We start from the raw sequence: 26939 nt of genomic DNA, 5'->3' as shown, positions 1-26939 counted from the left end.
GCTCAATTCTTATTGAACCTGTTGAAAGAAAAGTCTGGCAAACCCAGAAGCTATTGACAAAATAGACAGCCAAAATAAAGTCGACTCATCCCCTTCTTACAGCTGTATAAATCTCTTCCTGTAAGGTACCTGTGACTTACCCTAGTGCTACACAGAGAAGAGTGAGGGAATATTTTTGTTGGGTTTGTTTGTTTGTTTTAACTGGAGAAATAACATGCCTGAGCTACAGCTTTCAAAGATGTGTCCACCTTGTAACGGATATTTTCCACACCAAGTAATGCCTCCATATGCTCTTTGTGGGAAGAACACCCTCTGAGAGGTATGATAACTGTATATGTGTCAGGTTCCTAGGTAAAGGCTTTGGAAATATCACTGGAAAACACAGTTCCCCTCTGTGATATAATACATGCTCAAGCTTGGTGACAGACAAAATGGGTGCCTATGGCTGTGTCATTGTGGGCAGGCTGGTGCTCAGGTGCTTGCAAGTTTTCCCCCTCAAACCAGTCTCCTTGGTGGATGCAGGAACATGATTCAGATCTCCACATTTGGTCTGGTGAAAGGAAACAGGAAGACCAGGAAGGCTCTAGAGGACTTGATATGGGAAAAGTAAATGATGCAACTTGATGCATTCCATAACTGAAGCATGTCCCTCTGCACCGGATTACACAGGGGGTTATTATCCCATTGCTAGGAGGGCAGTAAATTCCTAATTAGACCAGGAAATCCACAATCTGGTATACAACATCTTCCCAACAATGCTCTTCAATTCAGCATCATGGGCATATGAATTCCAAAGTTGTTCAGCCCAAATGCTCACCTCATCACCCCTGTGTTAATCATCCAGCTACCCAAACAGCATCCTGAGCCTGCTTCAGTGAGGAAATTTCTCTTTCTTCCCTTACTCATCAAAACTAGTCCTTTGCACAGTAGAATATGTGCAGCATAATCAGGGAAAAACAGCATTTTGTAGAGTCTCTTAGTGAAATTTTCAGCATCTCTCCTGAAAAATTATTTCTGCACATAATTAGCTTTAAAACTGGAATTCACAGCCGCCACTGATGTGGTGCTGATTAACAGATGGGCCCACAGCATTGTTACCAAGTGTAAATTTCGCTCTGTACTAGTATATGTAAACACTTGTATATGTAAACATGTAAAAGGATAAATATAAATAAGAAATATGTGAAATGTATAAAGTATATAAAATGGATATGTAAAAATATAGAAAAACATTAAAGTAATAAAATAGTACACTTAATAAATTTGAGTTAACAGGCACACAACCTTTTCCCTGTACACGTGATAAAAAAACCTGTACAGGGCAGGGGTGAGGAAGCCCTGTTTGGAATTCCATTAAGAGGTTTAAGATTCTACTGAAATGGAAATTAAAGCTTTGAACTGACTCTAATATTGACTGTAGATAAAACCATTTGGTAAACTAATATTTTTATACGTCTTATCAAAGAAATTTGGAGAGAATCAAAGCAAATGTCTTGGGTTTGACAGTAAAGGGGAACAACAGGTGTACAAAGCTGATGCCTTTTTCTTTCCTCCCCAAGCCCTAACTTCATATTCTTGCTGTGGTCTCAGGTTAAAGACGTTTTCCGTGAGACTAGTACATAGACTCTCTGCATTGTCTATGGTAACAAACTCATCTCTAGATGTGCTTAGAAAATCTCCTTGAGGAAAGTCTTGCACTGAAAAAGCATTGAAGCCTGTTAATTTGTTAATTAAATCTATATTTGCCAGTGGCATTTAATACAACACATCAAGAGACAACACTATTGCACCTTCGCAACCCCAAGGCAGCTGAATTGCTGCTATTGACATTCTACACAGAGAGAGCAAGACAGAGATGACAAGCAAGAGGAAGAGGCAGTGAAAAAGTCTGAATTAGCTCAGAAATGTTTTTGCTGGTACTTTTGTGCTCAAGTGCCAACTTTCTTATCCAAGGTGAGCTCCAAATTAAATAACATTTTAATTTTGCAAGAGTTTAATCACAGATGATAGTTTTTTAATATGATTGGGCTCTCTGTATCTCTACGTTAATATTTAACTGCTGTATTTTTTCCAGATTGATAGAAAAGCTTGCAAATAGTCCTAGAACAGAATCTGCTCTTTCCTACCCGAAACCCCATGTAACACATACACCATGGTGGCTGTGCAGTGCACTACTGTAGAGCTCAGCTAGCTGTAGGAGGGCTGCATCTCCTGAAAGATGATTAGCTCAGCCTTGCTTTGCCCTGTGTAGCTGTAACTGATTTTCCCAAGTTCCTTTATGTTACCAACATACTGTGCCACACCCACGTCAGAGGTCTGTCTCACGCTGCCCAGCTCAGGGTACCCAGTGTCTGAAGGTACACAAGAATCTTATCTATACTATTCTCCTTTACCTTCCTCTGCTAGCTCCAGTAAGTGGTATTTTAATGCATCCCTTTCTTACTGGACTCAGAACATACACCACAAGAGATATCTGGGTCTGGCTCAAGGCGGCACTGGATCTCCATGTGAAATCCAGGTTTCTTTTTTTTACTCTACTCATACACTGTATTTACCTTCTCCAATTCCAGTGACGTGTTAACTCCTTTTATTTTATATGCTGTCAGTGGATTGACTACAAAAGGCCAGTGAGGGAACACATCTCTCCTAGCCCTCCCTGCCCCAGTGCAGGGCACCAGCTCTAACCTGGAGGCACTCTTTCTGCAAAGGGAAGTAACCCACGTCTCCTTTTCCAACCAGTCCTCAACTTTCCCACACTCTGGCCAGATGGAGTTGATCACTGAAAGCGTGTATTTGTTGAGCCTTACACAGAGAGTACCAGTTCTCTTCCCATGCAAGTTGTTCTACACCCATCAGACAGTAATAAGGAGCCACCAAAACTCGCTTTGTAATCTGCACTCCAGCTCCCAGCCTTGAAGCTTCTACCTCAGCATGCTATTACCAGCCCTTGACCCATCCAGCTAGTGGACCAGCAAGCTTCAAGCAACAGAAATGCTTTCTAAATCTTCATTGTAGTGATAATATAATGCTCACATAGTCTAAAACTCTTCTTGCCTACATGGCTCTACTACCAGCATTACTGGGAGAATCATCATCACCATCAGTATTATTACCATCTTCATTAGACAAGATAATCTCAATTATCATTAGTTCTAATTTATTATGTGCCTCATCAGCTCTGTCATCAGTGTCATTCATCTAATAGTTACTTATAAGCATTTAACAGAGAAAAACAACTGTTAATCTGCAACATTTAAATCAGCTCTGAGATCAAAAGTGAAAAAATACATGAAACTCTCAGACCTCCCACAGCACTGTAACTACCAACACTTTGGAATAAGAATTGTTCTCCAGAAAATATCCATATCCTTCTACAGAGGCCAGTGGTTTTCACCACAAAAGGTGGGCAATGATGATCTATCTGATCACCCCCATGCAGCAGACATTTGTGCAGAGAAGGACAGGGAACAGTCCTCCCTGAGTAGGGAGTGACAACATTTCGGGATAGGAAACAACAGTGAAGGTCAAGAGCATACCTGCACATTTATCTCCACCCCACAATTGCAGTTTGCTGGAATGATCTTTTCCTCTCAATTATTTCATTACATGTCAGTGAACTGCAACAGCCCAGGCTCAGCATAATTCACAGTCAGCTGCATTTTGATGTTGTTTGAAAATGGGAAATACTGGGATACCACCCAAAGATAGACATCAGTGTGGCTGTGATCTTTCACGGTCACAGAAACTCTTCCCTTAAGGACAAGTCTATTATAAATCCTTGGATGACCCTCAAATACCTGCCGATGTATTTGTTCAACAAGCCTCAAAGCCTGAATGCTGGAGTTAACAGACCTATTTCATATATGCAACAGATGAGGGAAAACAACCCAGGGCATGTCATTTCAAAGCCAGATGCCTAAAACAGAAGTTCCCAAACCATCAGCAGGGTCACTTCTGCAGCACTCGCACAGCAAGGAGCCATACCAACAAGCCTGCTAACGGCAGGACTGATCCCACAGACAGTACAGGTCTCCTTGAGCCACAGGCACGTGCGTGGAAAGCCAGATGTCCTGGTTTGTGTTTCTGGCACAGCACTGGGCCACTGCAGCCAAGCTCTTCCCTGACCCAATTGCACAGATGTCGGAGGACCGGCAGTAGCACAGGGCTGTTTTTTTTATCTTCATAACAGCAGATGCAGGAGGGGACTGATACACATGAACCCATAACTATAAATTCCATTGCAATGAAGCATTTTGCACTTGTTTCCCATTGGCAACCTGCAGCACAGGGGACAAAGCAAATGGCAACAAGTGGTATAGTGTTTTTGGCAACCTGAATGTGATTCCTCACCGCTGACATCTGCGTGACAGTCATCCACTCGGGAGGGATGTGGAAGTGAGCGCCTGCCGAGTCTCCCAACAGCACGACCCCTTGTGAGTCTGCACCTAATTAATGCATTTTATTAGTCACATGAGCAGAAAGAGCAAACTGAAAACAAGCATGGAGAGCGACGCTTAAAGAAGAACAGCCGTGGCAGATGAAGGAGTCACAGGGTGACTGGCTATACCACTCTTCATGAGGCTTAAACGTTCAGACCCTGAAAGAGGATTTTCACTCCATCTGCAGCAAAAAATGTCTAGCAGGCATTTGCCATCAGTCCTAGAGAAACAACTGGGAACCCGGCATGAAAAACAGGAAGAGGTCTTGCTAATCAGGAAAAATCCTAGTTATATTCAAATTGTATGTTATTTCAGCAGAGGTTCTGCTGTGCAGCCAATGTTTATTTTTACTATCCATAGAATATGCATTAAAAAGTACTTAAACATTTAGGGAAATCGGATTACTCAGAAAATTGCTCAAATCTCCTTATAACAGAACTGGGTGGTGGATGTGCTACTCATATGAGTATTTCTGCTAGAATATCCTGTCTGGTTTATAATTAATGTTACTTAGCATTTGTAGATTGCCTTTCATCTAAAAATATTGAGAAGTCTTGCCAGGCAATGGTTCATTCCCTGATTTAAATGTGAGGTGAGGTGCACAGCAACTGCAGTCAGGGCTGTTTTGTGAGGTTGTTATTTGTGTGATGTGTACGCACAGGCACCCACCCACCTCGCAGTTAGGGAGATCAGCCGATGCCATCGCTTCACCTCTTTGGGAGATCAGCTGATGTCATCACCTCTGTAAGTCCTTCTCCGGAAAAGGATCAGCATGTATTTATGGCAACGAGTCAAACTGGACAAATGTTGATGTTAAACTGCTCCCCTAAATCCCCAGGCCAACCCTCTGGGTTAGGTTTCAGGCTCCACAGAAGATGCAGAGATGGTATCTCTGTTTGCTGCTGTCCCTGATCTACGTATTCAACTTTGTAACTGAACTGACTTTTAACAGGAGATTACCAGCAGCTGATGTTTTTCACATTTCCTCTTTGCTCACCCTCAGGATTAAAAAAATCCAACAATTTTGCCATTTTGCCTTTCTCATGACGTTGTAAAGCTCATTAAAAACAAAAAATGCCTTTCCCCTGCATTGTCAATGACATTGTTTCTTGTATTAACTCTAAAGATTTACCTTTGCAGAATTTCTCCTCATAGGGAATTCCATCTTTTGGATCCACACCCTGTTGGAGGGGAGAGATGATAGTAGCTATCTAGCACCTGAAGAGTGGCAGTGCAAAACAGAGGCTGAGAATTTAGTTCTTCTTGAATGCTTGCCTGTAGGAAGCACTGCATCATAATAATGATGCTTTCCATTATATTATTTTAATATGTACATTTAAATTAATTATAATAACCATAATTTAAATAATCATAAGCATCAATAAACAAACTTCACTCATAACTGCTTCTCTTATTTGCTTAGCTTTTAATAAATGGTTCTATTATTTGGAATATCAAAGGCAGCAAAAAAATAAGAGTAATCCAAATCAGGTAATAAACCAAAATAAATAAAAAAGAAACATTTGCAGGCTATTTCAAAAGAAGGAAAAAAGAGAGGCAGCAATCAAGAAGGTGCAACTTCATTTACTTACCCATATACCATTGCAGTTAGAGTCACTTTTCGCATCCCAGTTATCAGGACTAAAAAAGAGTTACAAAGGGATAAACAGTGTTACAGAAAATAAAGCAAAAGGGGCTTTTGAGGAAATTGGATCTTTAGTGTCATTTTTCATTAAGAATAAAAAGCAATTAGAAATTCCTTTCTGCATGGAAGGGTGAGGGTTTTCCTCCTTTGAATCCAGAAGAGGAATTTTTGCCAGCAAAATGCAATATTAATTTAAAGTTAATCCTGGAAGTTGCTGAATGAAACTTATCCTTTCAGTCTATATATGCACTTAGCCGAAGCTGGTGGGGGTGATTCTTGGAAAAGACAGACCTTTTTCCCTGCCCTTTTAAGTGTTCACTGAAATCCACCAAGCTCCTCACTCCAAATTCAGTGCAGGGTAATGAGGATTTTCTTTGGCCCATAAAACAGTATGATTAGCACAGGCCTCTCTTGCAGGAAAACTCCATATATTCAGTCTCTGAATATCCATCTATCCAGGACTCTGTAAGCCCATTTCTGCTGATGCAGGTCTGCTGCCCAGGACGATGGCATATGATTCTTCCAAGGCCATACCCTTAATCCCAGTTTATCTGGTCACAAACTGGTTAATATCTATGCTTTAAAATCAGTCCTGGTTAACAACTTCTTAGCAAAACCATGGTAGAGGAGAGCTGTGTTTTTGAAAAGGTAAAATAGCAAGCAAAAGTAACAGAGCAAGGCCAGACCAGTAGGACTGGCTGTGCTCTGTTCCAGGTCTCCATGAAAGTCCATGCTCAGGCAGCTGGGAGGTATGCACCCAGAAGGTATTCACTTAGAAGGGTACATATTTAGCCCTACATTTCCACAAACCACGAGGATTGAATGCTGGAGGTCAGCAGCCAGCCACGAACACCACTGTTTCGCACTCCCACCCTGTTGCTCCCTAAAATAGGCACAGCCTACATTAGCTCAAGTGTAATAAGGTTTGTAAGCCCCAGCAGCATGGTTTCCCTCCTCCCTCCACATTTGGTGTGTCTGACCAACTTTGGCTGCAGACACTTCAGAGAAAGAAAAGAAACCTGTGCACCACCCCTGCAAGCGCGCCCCACCCCTAATCTTGATCATCCCCTCTTGTCTCTATCACACTGAAATCAAGCAACACGCAGTGATGTGCTATCTCAGAATATGGCAAAAATAAAATCTTGAGCTCATTCTTCAAGAAGCCACAATCACTAGGAAGCCTTTAAAATAATTAAAAGCTTTACCGTCTGCCAGGATACACGGTGGTGTTTTTGTCATTGCAGTCTCTGCCTCGCCAGTGATAGCCCCTCAGTGTCTGAAGGCCAGGAGAAGCACACAGATAGGACAGTCATTATTGCTCTTGCACTTTCAATTTAAAGTATCTAAAATGAGAATCTAACTAAAGGTGTAAGAATAAAACCCAGTAAACAGGTTGTATTCCAGAGTCCCTTTGCTAAGCTTTAATAAATGACACTTTGTATGCTTTGGTACAGAAATAAGACAAGTTGGCAATTTTTTTTTTAATGTGACTTTGCTTCACCTCTTATTAATTCAGTAAACAAACCACTCAGCAGCAGAGCAATTTGCTTCTGCAGGGAGCACAGCTTTATGTGTGCATCTCCCCAGGTGGCATAAATGAATGATTGCTTTTTCATCCAAGAAAAATCCCCACATTTTATGATAAAAACCCCTCCATTCACTTTATTCCTATACCTATTTTCACACGAATGGATAAGGCTTTGCAGAAGGTAAGAGGAATCCCATAGACATCCTCGTTATCAAGGGATTAGTGTATCAAAGGAAAGGCTTTGCTTACCGGGAAAGTACTAAATTTATCTCCATCAAAATCTTCAAAAGGCAGTTTATTTCTTATAACACTGTAAAAAACAAAAACAACAAACATAGTGTTAATATATGGAAGGGAACCTATTCAGAAAGTAAAAAACACAATGAAGCATACAGAATAGATAATAACTGGCATGTCATTCACTGCTCCATATTCAGGTTTAGCTCTGTGCTTGTACTTCAGCAAAGTGATCCTGTCCAACAGAACAAATTCTAATTTCTTTCAATACCTGCTGACTGAAATCTGAAGGTGAAGCTGATGGAATCCTGTGTGGCTGCAATGTCAAACCTGCAGTCTCTAAAACAAACTAGGACATCAAATCTGTGGTAAAAGTGAGTATAAATTTTTTGGAAATAAATACTACACTCAACACTTGCAGGCCTTGCAAACCTGTCAGATACAAAATGCTAATGAAGGCCCTTCTCCCTGGGAAAGATCTGCAGAATGGGTCTCATGCTGATGGAGACTAACTGCCTAATTACATTAACCTTTGAAAATTACATTTCTTTCTTTTTCTTTGTGACTTTTGTTTCCAGCAATCCCATAGGTTTTAGCAGTACCTGAAAAAGGTGTTAAAATGATAGTGTCAGCCCTGTGCCCCTTCCTTTTTAGCTTGGGCATGTGCTCGCTTTCACATGGTGCTGCCCAAGCATGGCATTTCTTTTTGGCTATGGGACACCACTCAGCTCACCTATATTGAGCAGCCTTTCATATTTAGCCCAGTAGGCAGCAATCTTAAAATGATATCCTGGTTAATCTTTCCTTGGAAAGTTTTCTTTTCAAGTTTTTCCAAACTCTTGAGTTTGTAAGAGATGTTGGACCTGGCTGAGAGAGCAAATAGGTGCAATGGGTGTGGATTCCTCAAGCTGCAGAAGCATCAGGATAAGAAAAAATGTAGAGGAGACTGGTGACATGCACCTGTGGGTGTGATTGTCATCCTTATTGAGTCAGTAATCAATAATTCCGATGCACTGTTTGGGCTACTTCTCTGCAGTAAAGTTCAGTTGCAAGGAACTGGCACAAATCTAGACCACTAAAAAAGTCCAATTGAGAAACATATTTTTTTGCAGCTATAGAGAGAGGAAAGTGAAAAACCAAAGAGAGTGAGAGTGCATGAGAGAGAGATCAGAAGAGTTGAACATATTTGATTCAACATATGATATACAATTTGATTCCTGCTTCCACTGTCTGAACTCACAGGGTTCGAACTCAGCTTATGTGTCCTGACTAACATTTCAAAGGCATTTACAAGATATTTCATGTCAATTAACCCATTCCCAATAAACTCCTGATATCTGCAGTTTCCATTAAATGGGCAGAAATAGTTGAGTTAGGTAAATAGGTGCCAAGTTAGTCTTGGCAGTTGATTCAGTCAAATATACAGTTTATAATACTGATGTAGATTTGCTTGACTCTTCCTCCAAGTCATTGGACTACATTTACAAATATGCTTTAGGAGTAATATCCCAGCTCGCATCCTGGTTTCTTTCTCAGAAACTGATTCAAAGTCAGCACTGCCATGAATGGTTTTTCTTGTCTTGAGATTCTTCTACACTTCACAACTGACATTAAATTCATGTTCCTCACAGAGTTATATGAGTGCTGGTGGCCTTCCTGTGCTGAGCCATGGGCACCACAACTGGGTGAACAAATGAAATGGAGAAGTCTCTTGGGCTCAGGAAATCTCAACAGAAAGGATGGCTCCCTTTTGGAAATGTCACATCTGTGAGTGTGTCACATATTTGACCTCTGGGACATGCTGAAGAAATCACAAGGATCCCTAGGAGGAAACTTACTTGCCTGATTTCTCTGCAACCTCCCTCTATACTACCTAGACAGTGGTTTTATGAAGGAAACCAATATAATTAAAATGTAGGAAGCTTTGTTAACTAAGGATGACTTTTGAAAGAAGCAAATGTACCATAATCTGTTTGTGGTTAAGGACTAAAATTTTATACATACTATTTCATCTTCTCACACAGGTTAGCCAGAAGAGGAAATGTACAAATACTTGAGAACCCCATGAAGCTTTTCTGGAGAGGAAGAAAAATAAAAAAAAGATGGGTGCATTAGTTCACAGAGGTGGTGTACCTTAGGATATTCACTGTCAGTAAATTACAGAGCTAAACCACGTATTTTCTGCCTAGAGACATCTAAAAACTCCAGTGATGCCATTAAGGATGCTACATGCCAGAATATTTAGACAAATCAACTATGCCTTCTTTCAAAGACCTATAAACTAAAAAGGAATAAAAAGTTCCTGTGAAAGTGTCTCCTCTCAAGTTCCAAACTTACTTTCTCATTCTTTGAAAAAATTACTATCATGTTTGATAAACATGATGGTATCTGACACAATGCGAAAACGTTGTGAGCCATGAGGTTTGTTTCTACAAACAAACTACAGCATTAGTAGACCACTGCCAGGGGCCAATCCAGTTCATGTTCCAGTTAGCCAGGAAGTTTCAGAAGCTGAAAGAGACTTTCCTAATGAACGGAAATATTGCACTGCATTGGCAATGAATCCCACAAACACTGCTCATGTGGCTTCACTGTAAGTTCAGGTGGTCTTTAGACACTGAGGGTGCTCAAGTGGTCTATAAATACAGAGGGCTAGTCAGTGCACAGCCTAATTAACTGTATTCACTGAGGCTACATTTATCATGTAAATATGGAGCAGATGGGCATAATCATAACTTGATGCAAAGAAGGGTAATTATTTATATAGACATAGCACTTAAAAGCTCTGTCCTTGGACCAACTGCCTCGTGTTACATACTTTATAGACACAGAGAAAAAGAATAAGATAGTCCTCGCCCTAAAGACATTACAATTAAACCCAATGTAAAACAGAAGATAAAGGCTGGATACAACTCAGGAGAGGACAATGAAAGGTTATTACTCACCATGAGGGGCAGTAACTGCAGTGTATAAAGCTCTGAGTGACAGAGGAGAACCTTGAGGTAGCATTGCAGGGCAGGGAACCAGTGGGCCATGGTGTGTAGGGCATTGCCTTACAGTTCCAGGACAGGTGTTTGCTTGCACAGGTAGCAAGGGGTGATGGAGATAAGGGTATCACACTGCCCAGAGTAGGAGGTCAGCCACAGCAATGTGTCACAGTCAGGATCTCAATGTGGAGAGGAGGGTTGGAGTAGTGAAGATGGATAGAGCCCCTAGTGCAAAGATTGTAGTCAACATTTGCAGTGGCAGCTGAAATGACCAAGCAGCAAGATGAAGATGAAAAAGAGTGGTACCTTTTTCAGTTACCACTGAAAAGGAGCAGGAGGAGAGATCTGCAGTGCAGGTGGAGCTGTAACAGTGCACTTTCTGAAGAATGCAAAAGTGAAATCAAAAGAGAAAAAAAAGAGGAAAGTCAGGGAGATGAGACAAGAAACCCAAAAAAACCCCACCAATTAATTCTCCTCATCTCTGCCCAACATACTCAAATGACAAAGCTTGGGAGTGAGAAGGTGTTGGTAGAGTGAAAGGAGAAACCAGAACACAATCACAGAAGAAGTAGAGAGAAATAGTCAAAAGCAGCCAGGGAGTGGGACCTTTTCTTGAGCTGAAAGACCAACCTTGTCCTGCTGCTGTGACTTCAGCTGCCATGTGCTCTTCTCCATCCCACTGCACCTCTGTATTCAAGCTACTGGCTGCCTTGGGGCTGTGTCCTGCAGCATGGCAGGGACACGGACCTCCTTTTTGCTCTCTATGTGTGCATACATGTGTATGATCAGGTAGGTAGAGAGTGTGAGAGGTGCACAAGCAGGATGCCAGCTTTTCTCAAAGAAATTTGAAAACCCATGTACACCTTCCTGGAAAGAAGAAAGAAACCACTTCTCTCACCTCCTTCATGCAGGACTAATCCTGTCTACAGAAGCAGTAGATGCTCTTAAAGCTTTCCATCAGGCTAAGATTTGCAGTGTCTTCATCTGAGCTGTCAGGTTTTTACTTCAGCCTAAGTCACAGTATGCAAAGCCTTTGAAGTTAAAGCACCTGGAGCCAAAACTGCACCAGAAAGACAAACTACAGGGCTTGCAAGAAATAAATACAGAAATAAAATCTCATTTAATTCTGCTCACAGGCTGCACTTAAAGTCTACCCTTTGCTGTAAGTAGAATAAAATTTTTCTTGCCTTTTTCTCAGCCAATCATTTCAAAATTGTTGCTGACTGGATCTCCGTGAGTTTCAAAGGAAGACCAGAGACCGCCTAGCTTTGGTGGGAATGGTTGTGTGTTGGTGACATGGAATGGGTGTGGGCGATGCTGAGGAGCTACTGCAGCAGTACTTTGGAGCACAACAACCTCTGGCTCCCCAGCCTATGCATCCCCACAGCAGGTGGGACAGTGAGGTCTGAAGGAAATGCTTTAGCTCTGCTTGGGGTTGTGCGGGAGTGTGGTGTCTCGGGCTACTCTGAAAAGGCATAAAGGAATACAGGTTTAAAAAAAAGAGAGAATCTTTGTGTGAGCAGGTACTATAGGGTCCTTCCCAGCAGAGACGAGCTACGATTGCAGTATGAGTTTCTGAGAGAAGATGGATTACTTGCCCCTGTGTAACATGAGTGGGACACAGGGAAATTAGCTTATGCTCTCCTCTTCCCGACAATTCCCTTTGGCTTCCCACTTCTCCCACTGCCAGGCTGTGACTTGCAGGGACCTCACAGTCATGGCAGGGTTGTATGTATGGTGCCTGCTCTCACTAAATGCTACAGCCACAACCCTATTCACCATTCGTTCACCACTATTGCTCAAAGATACCCCTTAGTATCTTCTCCACCCGTAAAAAAAGTTAGCACTAGAGCTGCTCACAGTGATTGATAACACTAATATTTTATTCATTGTCTGTTAATGTTCCCTAATGGCATTTCTGTAATTATTTTAATTGGTTTTACTAAAAAGAATAACAATGAGCTCCTAATGCTTGTTGGTGTTTGGTTTAAGCCAATCACTTGCAGATGGCTCACTCCTTTTAATGAATGGAGACATTTATTAGAATCTTTTGGGTTTGTAGCCACTTTCATTGCATCTCTATATTAGTCAAATGTCTTTTCTTTTTCCTAAACTCACAATTATCCACAGAAATTCCAAGGAAATCCTGGGATCCAGACAGACCTCCCATTCTCATTACCAACATCCATAATCATGCCTTTTTTTATGCAGTTGCAAACAGCTGCCAAGCCAAGATGGGGACAACTAACTTGCAAGAACTTTTTCAGAAGGCTTTCCCCAAACATGCAATGGAGCAAAAGCAACCAAAACAGCAGATATGGGAAGAATGAACAGATATAATTTGATGTTTTGGTCTATCATGAGCCGGAGCATAAAAGAGGCCAGGTGAATCTTTTTCTCTCTCTGCTGATGTGGGTGCAGTGGTGTCCTACCACAGATGGGGTTTTTCTGGATCTTCACCCACACATTCAGCCAGGTGATCCTCTTCCCAAGCAGCAAGAGCTCCTCAGCTCTCACTGCCATGTGTATCTGTGTGTGCAGGTGAACAGACCACGATACGGCAGTGTTCAGACTGGGTAGGTGATTTTCTTACTATTTCATCACATGCTGCTTCTCTGGGATACATGACTCATGCAAGTAGGATCCATACTGTGCTCTCTCCTAGAGATTCTCCTTTGTCTTTCTCACTATATTTTTTTCTGGATCTCAAAATAACTTAAATCTGTGTGAATGGGAAATTGAGAGATACAGTAATGCTTCTAGAAATGTTGTTATTTTTAATTTTCCAGGTTTAAAATAAATTTCATCCAGGCTCATTACAGGAAGTACACTAGGAATAACCTCAGAAGAGGCTCAAGCAAGCACTTGATACTTGTTTTAATTTGAGCTGACCTTGTATTGTGCAGCTATGGAGGTTTAGAAATACATTGAGAAACCCAACTATGACTGTGCTGCTTCTAGATGGGACACAGTCTATACGTCCTTCCTGCTGGCAAATGGGCAGCTAGGAGCAGGAAAGGAACAAGGGTGTTGTGATGGAGATTGAGAGTTATTGGGAGCAGCTTTGAGGATACGGGAGAGTAGAGGCAAAATAGGAGAGCCTATTGCACTCAAAGATTGATGCCAACCATGCCACCCTATCCAGGAGAGCCTACAAAGGCCAGACATGGCCATGCAACGGATGCAGCCCAATATGGCAAGGGTAGAAACATGTGCGAGGGAGCGAAGGAGCCCAACGTCCTGGGGGACAGCACTCCCAAGCCTGAAGCAGCTCTCTGGTTAACAGAGAGGACCTGCTTGACTCAGAGCATCTTGCTGCAGGTGTTAACATGGGGACTTGGTCCAAGGAAAGGGGATTAGAAATTTAATGTAATTTGAGCCATCAGTAGCACAGCACTGAATAGGAGGGAAAATTAATAAGATCCTGCTGGTTGCTGTTCCGTGGGAGGTGTGACCTGTCTCTCCAGTGCTTTGTTTATTTCTCTGGCTTGGCAATTTGGCAATTGCCCAAAGGCTAATTAGGCACCTCAATTTTCACTTTTGCGAGTAGCATCCCAGTAAGGAATCAGGAAGAAGCAATACCAATAATTTTGTCACAAACAGCTAAAACATTTGCTCTGCATTAAGTGCCTGAAGACAATTGGAAGTAAACTCTGGCTGAGCTGACTCACCTAAGTGAACCTAGCAGAATAAAAGCTGCCCCTCCCTTCTCTGCTACCCTTTAGAGATCTTCTACAAATCTAAAAACTGTTGGAGGCAGAAAGATTTCAAATCCTAGTTTTCAAGTTTAACAGACAAAGGCAGTCTCTCACAAATAAAGGAAAAATATGCAGAATCTGCATTCAGACCATTGCTCAAGCTTCAGACAGCCCTAAAATGCACTTTCTGTGCTGTAAGGCAGTGGCTCAGTTCATAAGACGCCCACTTACATACTGCTACAAGGGCAAGGCAGGGGTGATAAGGGTCAAGGAAGAAGTACACAAAAAAGAGGAGCAATAATAAACACTGCAAGAAGTTTGAAGGAATGAAGGAAAAACACAGGGCAAGGCTGAGTGGGAAATTCCTATGTTGGGCCAGTAAAAGCAAGCGTCTCAGTGTGAAGCTATATTATGGAGCTCACAGATGAGATGCTGATTGCTGCATGCATTTTAGACATAAATTTATGTCTTGGACAGATATGGATATAGATTGTTATCCCTTCTCCACAAACAATCTGCGTTTTCATGTGGTTTTTTTCTGCTCTCCCCATGCTTTCATATTTCTTCTCTATTTCTCCCTCTCCTTCTTCCCAGTGTCACCTGACAGAGCAGATCCTGTGCCAAGTAGGAGTGAGTCAGCATTCAATTCAGAAGGATTCACAGTCATACAAAATAAAAAAGGACTCACTCCTGATAAAATGCAAGTACAGTGTAAAACACCCTAATGCCATTGATTTCTTACCAGGTCCTTGGAAGTCTTCATAATTCTTCTTGCCTTTTTTATTGCGGTTCTCAGTCCTACCTAGGGGAGCAAGAACAAAATGAAAAACAACCAGATCAACCTCACAGTATCCCACCAACTTTTCTTCCTATTTCCTACCTTTTTTTCTATTTTAATATATCAGTCACAGCACAAAAATGATGTATGAGTCCACAAACTCCTCATCAGTTACTTTTTATTGGAGTAACAATCAATTATCCAGTCACACTCTATGAAACTCCAGTTGCAGGAGTTCATTTATTTTGCTCCAGGGCATCATTTATTTCCTAAGTAAAAGTCCAGATCAGCTGAAATTCATATCCTGACTGCGCTGTGTGAGCTGCAGAGGACATACTTCTCTGGTGACTCCTCCTGAAGAACAAGTCATCCATTAGATGGCTAAAAGAGGGTTACACATGTAATGTCAGTCTGACTTGCTGTGGAAGGGCACAGATGAAATATTTGCTCTTGCATGGATAAGGGTTATACTCAGCTGAGGTTCATCCCAGCAGGGGAACAGCTGGCATGCAGGAAGGTAAAAAGCAGGGAAAAGAGTTTGGAAGGAAAATCTCCTGGCTACGATCTAGGAAGGTTAGCTTTTTATTCTGGAAATACCTGACCTGCAGGGCAAGTTCTTGATGACAGTGGGAAGATAATTTTTCTGTTGTGTCCATGCCAACTTGTGCTGAAGAATCATTTTGGGGTACCTCCAAACTGAGGATACTTACACCTACATAGAAAGGAAGAGTGGGAGAACCATTGGAAGAAAATACCTTGGAAAGGCATCACCAGTTTGGGTGTCATAAGGCCGTGGGTTACAAAGAAGTCAACTACAAGTGATGCCCAAATAATTCCTCAAATCCCTTTACACACATGCTCCTCAAAGGAGAAGAGGAAATTTTGTGGAAGGGGCACCATCTATGAGCGTGGGTGACAGCCAGGGTCCAGCACTGCTGGCAGCAGAAGGACAGATGTGCCGTGCGTGGTGCTGCAAGGCTGTGGTCAAATGCACACTGATGGTCACTTGTCATGGCCGGGAACTGCCCAACACTGCCATGGTCCTGCTCTCAAGCCTTGCTTGAGGCTCTGCCATTGCAAAAACCTCAACCAATACATTTTTGCAGCCCCTCAATCCACTGCGGTGGGTCCTGCCTGGCTAAATGTTGAGCCATGAGGAGGAAGCAGGGGCAGGCTGTTTCTGCACCATGCAGCTAAGCGTTGACACCAGCCTTAAGAAGTTTGTCTTGCATCACAGCACAGAAGGCCATACTGGTTCTTCTGCCACAAGGACTCTTCCCAGTCATGGAGGTGGGGAGATGCCCCAGATATGCTCATGCAGTCAAAAATATTTAACAACAGTTTAACAGCTCTGATGAACAGCACTTTCTAAATTCAGCCACATCTTCCTGTAAGAAAGGAAGGACTCACGACTTTAATTTAGGGGGAAAAAAAAAGAAAAGACAGTCACAGGAGTCTGAGAAAGTCAGGGTAACACCAGTGTGCTCCCCTCTGCTGCTCCATTTTGAGTTTAGGACAATATTCTTGTATATCAGTGATGACAATTCCTATATGCTGTCCTGCATTTATTAGGCCACCTTTGAAAACAGTCATATCTGTGAGGCAGTAGCTATGTCATGGCCTCTGTCCTTCCCCTTAGCATTCGGAGTGAAGAAGGCTGAAAACACAGCCTGTTTGCTCTCTTTCTGAAGGAATAACTACTTATGTTATATAGGGTTTGAGAACTGGTAAAAAAACCACCCTAGAATAAAGAAAATGAGATAAAAATAAATTACTTGTGACAATGTTTCAAATGGAAAAGCAAATCCAGAGTATAACAAACATGTTAGCACTTAGTGTCTGCTCAAAACTGTTAGTGAGGATGAACTGCTCTGTCTGCAATGACCTGCCATCAGTCCCTCCTACAGCCCAGCCTAAGAACATAACTACCAGCCCAACACCAACCAGGTTTATGTTTCTCTGGATAGAGCTACAGGAACTCAACACGGGGGCAAAAAGTATGCTTCACCATGTGGTAATATTAAAGCATTTGGAAAAAAAGAAAATATCCCTTGAGTGATGGCACTTTACTGAACAGTGGACATGCCAGCCAGGAATATTACAGCAGAATATATTTGCATTTAAAGTAATCATTATCAACATTTTTTTTACTGGGGATAAAATTTAGCATGTAATTATAATTATAATTGATTTAGGCAGTGATCAAAGCAAATTAACTAACCATAATATTCAGGAGTCAAAAATTTATAGTGAACAATCCAAGGGATACAGAAGAATAAGCATAAGCAGCAAGGAACACAGACTTCTAAGTTACTGGGGTTTAATATACGTGTCACTTTAATATATATAGTTAATATATGTTTAATTCATGCTGTCTATAGTCTTATAAAAATCAGGGTATGTCACAAATAGATGAGAGACACTAGGAATGAGCCACTGTTTTCTAGTTTCTTCCTCCTGGGCAACAACTGCTGTCCCTAAAACCCATTATGCATCTTACATTTGCCATAGTTACGTTGCACGATACCAGCTGCTGTCATTTCTGCAATAAAATAACTTGAGAGGTAGATGAGGAAAATGGCTTAAAATTGAGTATAATAGATGGGATATTTCCAGAGAGGTAGGATTTATCACTCCCTTTCTGCCAGTCAGGGTGGGAGAGACCTTGCTTGCTCACAGCAGCAGCACATGAGAAATGCATGCTTCAGACAGCTACAGAAATATTGCAGTCAGAAAACAGAAAACAAGGGAGGAAAGGCTGAATTGACCTTGCATGTAGAAAATTGTCTCTCTGAAGTGCTAAGTACGAGACCTTCTCTCACTTCACAAGTTACTTCAGCCAAGACTCCAGGCTGGGCTATGGAAGACTGGTAGCTGATACACCCACCCCAGAGAAAACACTCCTGGTTTCATGGGTCACTTGTAATCCCTGGCTGACACCAGTGGGTCAAGCCTGCCACTGAAGGCCATACAGCCCATACAACCTCTCTTGCTGCATCTTGGCTAGCAAGTAGCCTCCTCTCTTTCCCATGGCATGAGACCACCAGTGAGGGGGCTCCCTAGGCTCCAGCAGCTGATGGATGAAGCTGCAGCCGCAGCACAGAGGGTGTGCTGCAGTCCTGGGGAGAAGCCAGTATCACCTGCCCAAACTGGTGCAGCCCTGCCAACCCAACATACCCACACCATGGACAGGGATGAGGGCGGGGGGGGGCACTGCGATTTCATTCACTGCCTTCTTTCAATGCTTTCCACAGAGACCACGCATTCCCAGTAATTATTTTTTTTGGCAAACAGATGTATTTCTTGTCATAAACAAATGCATGAACCAAATCTAATCGTCTCTCATTTATCACCCTCGTTAGCCAGCTCTTTCCCAGGAGAGTGGTTATTTACAAAACACTCCAAGTTTCCCTTCTAACTCATTTCATCATCCTTTTACGAAGAGTACTGAGATACGAAAAATCTGCAAAACTTGTCAGCGTTAAATAGCAGTGACAAAAGTGGGATTTGTTCAAAAGCAATGCTTTCTTGTCCTCACATTTTTGTCTGCCACCCTCCCATGCCAAATGCCTTTGTGCCTGTGAGCCACCTGAGACCTGTTTTCAAGGGTCCTGCCTGTGGTAGCTTCTACATCAGCATGATGCAACTGCATGCAGCACCCTGCAATTCTTATGCTACCCTATTTCCTTTGGATTATTTGGTGGAAAGTTGGGGTTGTGTGATTTGGCTTTTTGGGGTTGTTTGGTTTTTCAATTGGGGTAGGGTTAATTTTATTTTATTTTATTTTATGGTAGTGAAGAGGAGCAGAGGAAGTGCTGAGAAACAAGTGAAAGAATACAAACTAGTGTTCAAATTGTGCCTTCTGCTATCATTTGTCTATTGGTAGTTTCTTCAGAGCTCAGTTCTGACTGCAGGAGAAATGACTCACGTTTCACTGGATTTTACCGATTTCCAAAAAGAAAGACTAAAAGGAAGACATCTTGCTCCACAGGACCTAGCCTGCCTCCCAGATGCTTGTTTTACTGCCTATGGTCTCAAAAAAAGGAAACAGGACCCAGTCACGAGATCTACCTTTGACTGGTAGCCTGCTCTTATCAGGAATGCAGAAGCACTCCCACCCTGGAGTTTGGTTCTGCCTCACCTCCCAGGAGGCAACTCACATTTTTACTGACAGAGAGGAATGAAAGAAAACAGCAAGAGTATTTTTATTTTGTTACACCCCAAAGGGTTTCCTTTTTCCACCCAGAACCGGTTGGCTCCTACTTTGTCAAAGAGCATGCTGGCCACAGTCGTGTCCATGAGGGGGCTTTTGCCTTTTGCAAAGTCAGTCAAAGACCTGACAGAGGGCACATGAACCAGCATGAGTGCTTGTGGAATTGATGGTTATTTTTGTAAGATAAAATAATAATAACATAAATATGTGTACTACTGCTGATGTAAGATGACTTCTGTCAAAATCTTATTGCAGCAAATTGCAAAATATGCAGCCAGAAGGTCTCTTATAATCTGGAGCAGAAAAGTGATGGGCAGCAGAAGAGGGACCCTGAAAGGCAGAAAGAAGAGTACAAGCTCCTTCCAGTGCAGATTGTTTTAGAAATTGCCAGAGCAGGACTACAGTGCTGAAGTCCAGCCATTATTCTGGCCCCAACAAAATCAATTAAAGTATTGCCATTTAACTGAACAGGCCAGCTGGCTTAAAGCAACCTAGAGACAAGCTGAGAGTAATCTCCTGCAAACCTGTTTGCTCCCAGGGTCGGAAGGAAAACTTGGTAGGCAGTGCCTGAAACCCTTTACCCTATTTCAGGTCTTTTTGCTCACTAGAGGAACACCGCTGTATTACATGACCTAGTGCAGAGAGTCTTCCACCATATGAGCAGATAAATATTTTTGGCTAAAACATTATCCAGTCAACCTAAACCACCTGCCTTGGCTGCCTGTACCACTGTCAGCATTTTGGAATGATGCTGCAGCCCATATTAGAATACCTGCTGTTGATGTGGCTTAAACCACAAGACATATTACAGACGTAACTTAAAACACATTAAAGCAGCTTTAGATACTGCCTAGTGATACTGCCTACTTTAGTAAACCTACACTTTTGATCTGCCATATTTGTTTGTTTCTTTACTTGAAGGAGTCCCCAGTGTTGCCACCCTCCTACTTAAGGGTAGAGGAGAACCTCTCATAGGGTAAGAAACAGGCAGTGGGAAAGCCTATGCATGCAAATCTACCTGCACTTCCATCCCTGACCCTCTATGAGCCACTGGAGTCAAGAAGGGGCTCACAGGACCCCAATACAAGTGACATCTGGTCACACAGCCACACTGGTGATCCAGGAACCACAAAAACCTCTTCTGTTTTTCCCCACCAATATCAGGGGTCTGGTCCTGAAACTGCCCACCAGCTTGCCCAGGACCCCAGGGAGACACTGCAACAGAGCTGCCTTTGCCCCGGTTGGATGCTCTCCTCCTCCAGCTCTTCACTGAGAGCACGGAGCTCTGTGTGAACGGAGCAATATTTTTTATTCATAATTACAGCAAAGTCTCCTAGAATAATCACAGAGTGCTAATGGCTTCAGGCAGCTTGGTAAAAAAAAAAATTAATTTGGGCTAATTTGTCAGACACCAGGGAAGTATGTAGTATGATGCACGTATCATTTACACGGCCTGTAATATCTCCAGTAAGTAGTTTACAGGCCACTGAAACAGGGGCCCGCCCTTCCTCAAGACACAGAATGTCACTAAAACAACACCATAGAAACAGAAAAAAATAAAGTACTGACTGAAAAATCAGCTACACATTGATATTTTCCACCTTAAAGGCAATTAAAACCTGAAAATTATACCGCCTTACAAGGACAGTAACTATTTATTTTATTCCCTTTGCCAGTACAAATATGATACTAATTCTGGGAAAATGGGCATCCAAAAGCCTAAATGAACAAGCAAAGTACCTGAAAATCAATAGAGTTGAACAGAACAGTCATTAGTATTAAAGTCTTGTTCAAACACTCGGCAGGGGACTGCACCAACATTTGCAGGCTCATAAAACTGAAGTGATCAATCAAATTACAAATGACGGAAGGAAATGTGAGGTGAACTGCATTTTATGCATCTGTGTCTCTGATTGTATATTAATTTTTTTTTACCCAAAATTCATCTTTACTCAGTCTGACTTGTCACAGTTACTGTGGGCAATTTATCAACCACTTGAGCATGAACTTGAAGCACTGCTCTTCTCCTCCCATCTCCTCATGCTGTCTCAGGGCACCAGGAGAGCCAAAAAAAAAAAAAAAGGGCACAGTCAGTGTAAAAAAATTGGTTTTGTTGGCACTGTTCCCTTATACCCTGATGAGAAACAAGTACACCTTGACAGAAAGGGATCTAACTACCACTTGGAAGGGGAGAGGGTTTGCATGAGCCACTCACTTGGAAGGATATTCTTCAGGCCATGTAAACAAGAGTCTAAATTTTGTTTTAAAAAACCAACCAGAAACCCAACATGTTCAGTGGTTTTCCTTGCAGAAAGTGCACTCACTGACGCTGTCGCTGGAAGGAGTCAACACTTCAGTGCTACACTTCCTCTGAGAGATGGGTAAGAGCTAACCAAAGATCCTTTCCCTTCTGGTTGATTGACAAAGAATTGCAAGACAGGTGTTATAACTTCTTCACAGAAGTCACCTTGATTTAAACAGCCCCTCTCTCCAGACTTGTTAGCCTGGCTCTCTATGCAGTCATGGAGACTCCATCCCTCTCTTTAAGTGTGGTTCATTGTCTGCATCTTTCACTTTAAAAGGCACCTTGCACTTCTGACATTCAGTTCAAGATGTGGGATTTCTCATGGAATCTATTTGATGAAGTTTGGGTAACATCCTGTTTGAGTTGAGTGAGTGTGGACCCTCTGCTGTTTCCAGTCTTCTTTCACCCCTGCCTGATTGAACACCCATATATCTCTGTGTTGGCATATCATGGAGCATAGTAGTCATATGGGGCGCACACCTGCTATAAAACAAATGTTACTGCCATTCTTGGAAGGCAAGTGTTTCTCCAGATCTTAATACTACCAGAACTAAACCCATCATGGAGAGGAATCACAGCTCATCAAAGCCCATAAAAAGACACTGAGTGATTTCAATGACTGTTGGATTAGACGCTGTGTGAAACATCAAACAAACAAACCTTTAGGAATAAAACGTGCTTTTCTCCATCCAGATGCAGGGAAAAACATTTACGAAAACAGATACCTAAGTGAGTGTCTTGCTTTTCGATGCTGCCAAACAACCGCCATCACTTGCAGGTTTTAGTGTGACTGGACATGCACAATAACTGGGAATAAAAGAACCCCACAAACAAAAGAATCCCAAAACAAACAGTATATGTTTAGACACCTATACAGATAAGTATGTGTACAAGTGTAGCAAAGGTCTAGGATGTGCAATCAAGGACATGCAAGTGTCATAGCAAGTAACTGTATATCAAAAAAGTGGTGGTAATTAAATATGTTTCCAGCCTGAGGCAAAAGATTATGCGCATTAGCTTAAACCTCTTGCACTGCAGACTACTCCGAGTCTAATAGCCCTGCATTTGCAGCAGGTAACTTGTGCCTACACAGGCTGTCACTGCAGATCAGGCAATGTGGGGATCACTTGTCATGCCGTGGTAATGCAGTGGTATATATGAACCTCAGCTGAGTATCTGGTTTGGGGTTATTTTACTGCTTAACAATGAAGTCCAGTGAAGGAGATATTTTATTTTCTCTATTCTTCTTCTCTGATCCGGACTGGTACAAGAGAATTTGGCCTTGTGACTCTCACGCTACAACAATCCTGTTGAGGATAGTCCACACCACTAATGCGTGTTATGTACTTTTCATTCTAAAAGTGTTCACGCTCAAAATGTTGAAGTTTATTTCCTAGGCAATGCATGTGCAGTGGAAGCCTCTGAACTGTTCAGTTCCAGCTTAAAAGATGTTCCACAATCAGTAGTTTTAAAAAAAGTGGCAAACCAACTCACCTTTGGAGGAGGATAGAGATGACAAAGCGGTTGTCCTGGATCCTGTTTACACAGCTTCAAGGAATGGCAAACCACATCAGCATTCATTTCCCTGGCTATGCTGAAGGAAATGGTGCATAAACAAAGACTATTATGTTCTTCTGGGTGCTTGAAAGTAGAAGCTATTTCCATGGGAAGCCAGATCTCCCCAACACTACACAATAATCTCAGCTCACTTCACTGTGGCCCATAATCACTGCTCAGTACAGTGTTGGGCTCTAATGATTTTCTGCCATGACATCCTACTCAGCATTTAAAATTGGATCCCAGGACTACGAAAAAACACCATGCTTTATACGCAGCACCTGAATCACATATATTGTGACTGTTCTAGTTTTTAAATCAATCATAAGTCTGACAAAGACAAAGGTTAATGCATATGGAATTTGGTACATATGAATGTTCAATCATTAACTCCACAAAATAACGAGAAATCCTTCAAAGATTCTTAACCTTTAATCACCAAGCATGAGTGCTAGAATTTTTTCTTTCTTTTTGGGATACATCTCTGGGCTAATCAGGAATTAAATGAAAATGTTCGATTATAGCACTTCTTAGTCCTGTAAACACTTTGCAGTCCCTTGACTAGTTTTAAAAACAAAAATCAAAGCCCTAAGGAGGAGAAAGGTCTAGCAAAAGCTCAGTTAATTAAACTAAGAACTTTCAAAGACGAATAAAATTACCTACATTTTATTTTTTTAATCACTTACATTAAATAGTAGGCTTCCCCAAGAGTGTGAATCAAGGTCAGGGCTGAGAGCATGTAAGGGCTGATAATTAGAAAGTCTGATTAAAGGTAGAATGGAAAGCAAGAGCCAAGCAACATCAGCTTGATTCTACAGAATCTGTCTCACACACACAGGTTTTTCAAATTCCTCCCTCAGTCAAATGAGCTGAATTTCAAAAGGTAATTACATCAGGTGGGCCTGATCTGAGATTTAAATGGGATATCAAAATGCTTACTGGTGGCAGCCTGTGTTTATTCACTCAGGAATAACTGTGCCAAATGCCAAACCAGAATCACTCTGAAGCACCTCTGCTTTAATAATAATAATGTGATTTTAGGAGTGAAATCCCTGCACTTCAATCTGACAGCACATCTGTACATGTCAATAACAAACTAAGCAAAAATCTGAGAGCACACAGTGATACTTACAGTTCAGCTATGCGTGATCCATAAAGTTCAGCGAGTAAGTAACAGAAACCTTGCAGTTTTTCTAGAAAACATAATTTTTTTAAAGTAGTTGAGCATAGTGAACTGGTTTTGTAGCAGTCAAAATGCAGCAGCAGTTGATTCATTAAGGTGAATGTTGATTTACTTTAGAGGAAGGCATGTGACTCTATGACCTCAGTGTAGCACCAAAAAACGGAAAACCTGAATTTTTAACCTTGCCTAAAACCCTTCTCTCGCTTTAGGCAAGCCACATGATAAAGACTAGAATAGATAATCAGCATTTGTTAAATGTTCTGAGTATGGTATCATGGAAAAGTCAAAAGAAATAATGTATGCCACAGCATGTTCTAAGAAGTTTAAACAAACAGCTCAGTAGGTTTGCAAGAAGAAAGAAAACAAGTACATAAATCAAAGAGCAGAGAGTGGTGTTGGGCTAGAACTGCCTGGGAGCTTCTTGATTTGAGAAAATAGCTTTTGTGTAGAGCAGGAGTTGTGCAAGAGTAACTGCATCCAAAGAAATATTTGACATTTTTTGTTTGGCTTTCTTTCACGGTCTGCAGATGTGTTCCTTTTTGGGATGCTGGCTCACTTGATTTTCTTCAATCTGGGTGAAGCATACCCTCCATAAGACAGTTCATTAGTGATTTCTTTAAGGCATTGTTTTAAAAAAAGGTGATCCCTGCACCTGAGCAAAGACACTGTGGGAGAGATTGGGGTTTGAATCAAAAAAGGTCATGATGGTAGCACTGGTCTGACAGTTCCCGTGAAGGAAAACTCCCTGTTTCTTGGCCTGAACAGGCTAGAGATGGTTAACTATGCAAAGGAGGTGTCAGCCTTGTTTCGGCAGGGTTAGTGTTGTGAAATGTCAAAAGATGTAGGTTCATGTAAGTGCTGTGACAATAAACTTGCAGCTCCTCAAATTCCTGAGAGTTGTCATTTTTCTCTTGGACCTCCATTACTCAGACAGACTTGGGGAAGAAAGCACAGTGTGTCCTCATTTTTCCCAAAGAAAGGCATAGCAACCCCCATAGGAGTCACTTCCCTCCAGCTCTGGGCTATATATTCAGTTTTAACCAGCTGGACATGGCCAGGGCTGGGAGTCTGCTGCATACAAGGTGGGTAGGTTTGCTCCGAGGAGGGTACAAAACCTTGTGGCAGTGACTTCATTGGTAGGCATGGATGTGCTCTTTCTCCCACAGCTGCCCTCCTGCCAGGACTGCAAGCACCTTGACTGGCAACCTTGGACTGCAAAAGGAGGACTGGGGCCAGAAAGGCACACCAGGGAACAAAGAGATAATTTTCCCAACACTCTCTTACTCATATGGTGTTGCAGGCAGCTTCTGTAACTATGATAGCTGATATTTCTTATCCCATGACAGGTGTTTTACTTCTATCAAGTTATTAGCTTAATTTCTTTACCTCCTTTGTCACATAACTTCTCTCTATTGGCTCTTTAGGAGCAATCTGCAAGTAAGAATTGGTCTCCTGACTAGAATTAGATTTTAATCTTGTTCACCTAAAAGGACATTGCAGACATCAACAACCCTGAGTTTGGTATCACAGCTGATTAGAACACCCTCTGATGAGGTTTGCCAGTGGGGCACCTGGCTCCCCTATAGTAACCTGCAGGCAAAGGTGGCTGGCTTCCCCAACACCTCCCTGATGCATCACAGATGATGGTCTCCTTGTGATTTTCCCAGACGAGCTGGTTTCCACAATGTTTCCGGCCCCGGAAGAGCCAGCTGGCTACTGTGACCCATACTGGTGGCTCTGAGGAGAGAAGAATTTGGCTGCCCGCCAAGTCTGGGGAGCTGATGTAGGGGTTTTGCTGGTCACGCTGATTTCTAGGTGTTTATGCTTTCTAGGTTTCCTTACGCGTATAGGAAGCTTGACATGTAACTACCCCATGGCACAACAAATGATGAGAGGTAAAAAGTATAGTAATAATGTTAAATTGTAGTTGAGCACATAGAGTCCTCCTGGAAGATTCAGATACCATTCAGGCTTTAGCTTCCAGCAAAACAGACCAAAGCCACAGGGAGTGTTTACAGGACTGCCCTAGGAGCCAGCCTGCATTCATGTGCTAACAAAGGTCCAGCTCTGATAAAACACAGGAGCAGAGGACTTTGAAGAGAGGAATCTGTGAGGAAGAACCTGTGTAAGTCAGAAGGGAGGGAGAGAAAAAGTGATGAATAACTGTGAACGTTCAGGGGCAAGAAAATGATGCCTCAGAGCTTTTTGGATTTTTTTACTTTTGCAGATTTTAGAAGTACTTTCGTAGTAAATGTAGATTTTAATGTAGGTGTATTATATCCCTTACCCTGTAGCATAATAGTTACACATACCCAACCCTGTTACCGCATTTCATATCAATCCCTCTAAATTCTGTTAGCGTGTTTAGT

At 42.0% G+C, this 26939-nt stretch overlaps 1 protein-coding gene across 1 annotated transcript in view; it reads right to left on the bottom strand.

Moving 5' to 3' along the window:
* The window catches only part of AOAH (acyloxyacyl hydrolase), an 80608-nt gene that overhangs the window by 36510 nt on the left and 17159 nt on the right, over nucleotides 1-26939 (bottom strand). The window contains exons 4-12 of the mRNA XM_027665016.1: nucleotides 24520-24580; nucleotides 23325-23424; nucleotides 15277-15336; nucleotides 9854-9924; nucleotides 7862-7922; nucleotides 7290-7360; nucleotides 6032-6080; nucleotides 5572-5620; nucleotides 4351-4445 (exon numbers count right to left, since the gene is read on the bottom strand). Of these exons, the coding sequence (XP_027520817.1) occupies nucleotides 4351-4445; nucleotides 5572-5620; nucleotides 6032-6080; nucleotides 7290-7360; nucleotides 7862-7922; nucleotides 9854-9924; nucleotides 15277-15336; nucleotides 23325-23424; nucleotides 24520-24580 (617 nt within the window). The remainder of the gene's footprint in view (nucleotides 1-4350; nucleotides 4446-5571; nucleotides 5621-6031; nucleotides 6081-7289; nucleotides 7361-7861; nucleotides 7923-9853; nucleotides 9925-15276; nucleotides 15337-23324; nucleotides 23425-24519; nucleotides 24581-26939) is intronic.

The sequence above is a fragment of the Corapipo altera genome, unplaced genomic scaffold, assembly GCF_003945725.1.
Source record: "Corapipo altera isolate COAL_440 unplaced genomic scaffold, ASM394572v1 89, whole genome shotgun sequence".
NCBI classification, from domain to species: Eukaryota; Metazoa; Chordata; class Aves; order Passeriformes; family Pipridae; genus Corapipo; species Corapipo altera.
Note: the sequence above shows the minus strand (reverse complement) of the source record. Positions and strands in the feature narration are given on the sequence as shown.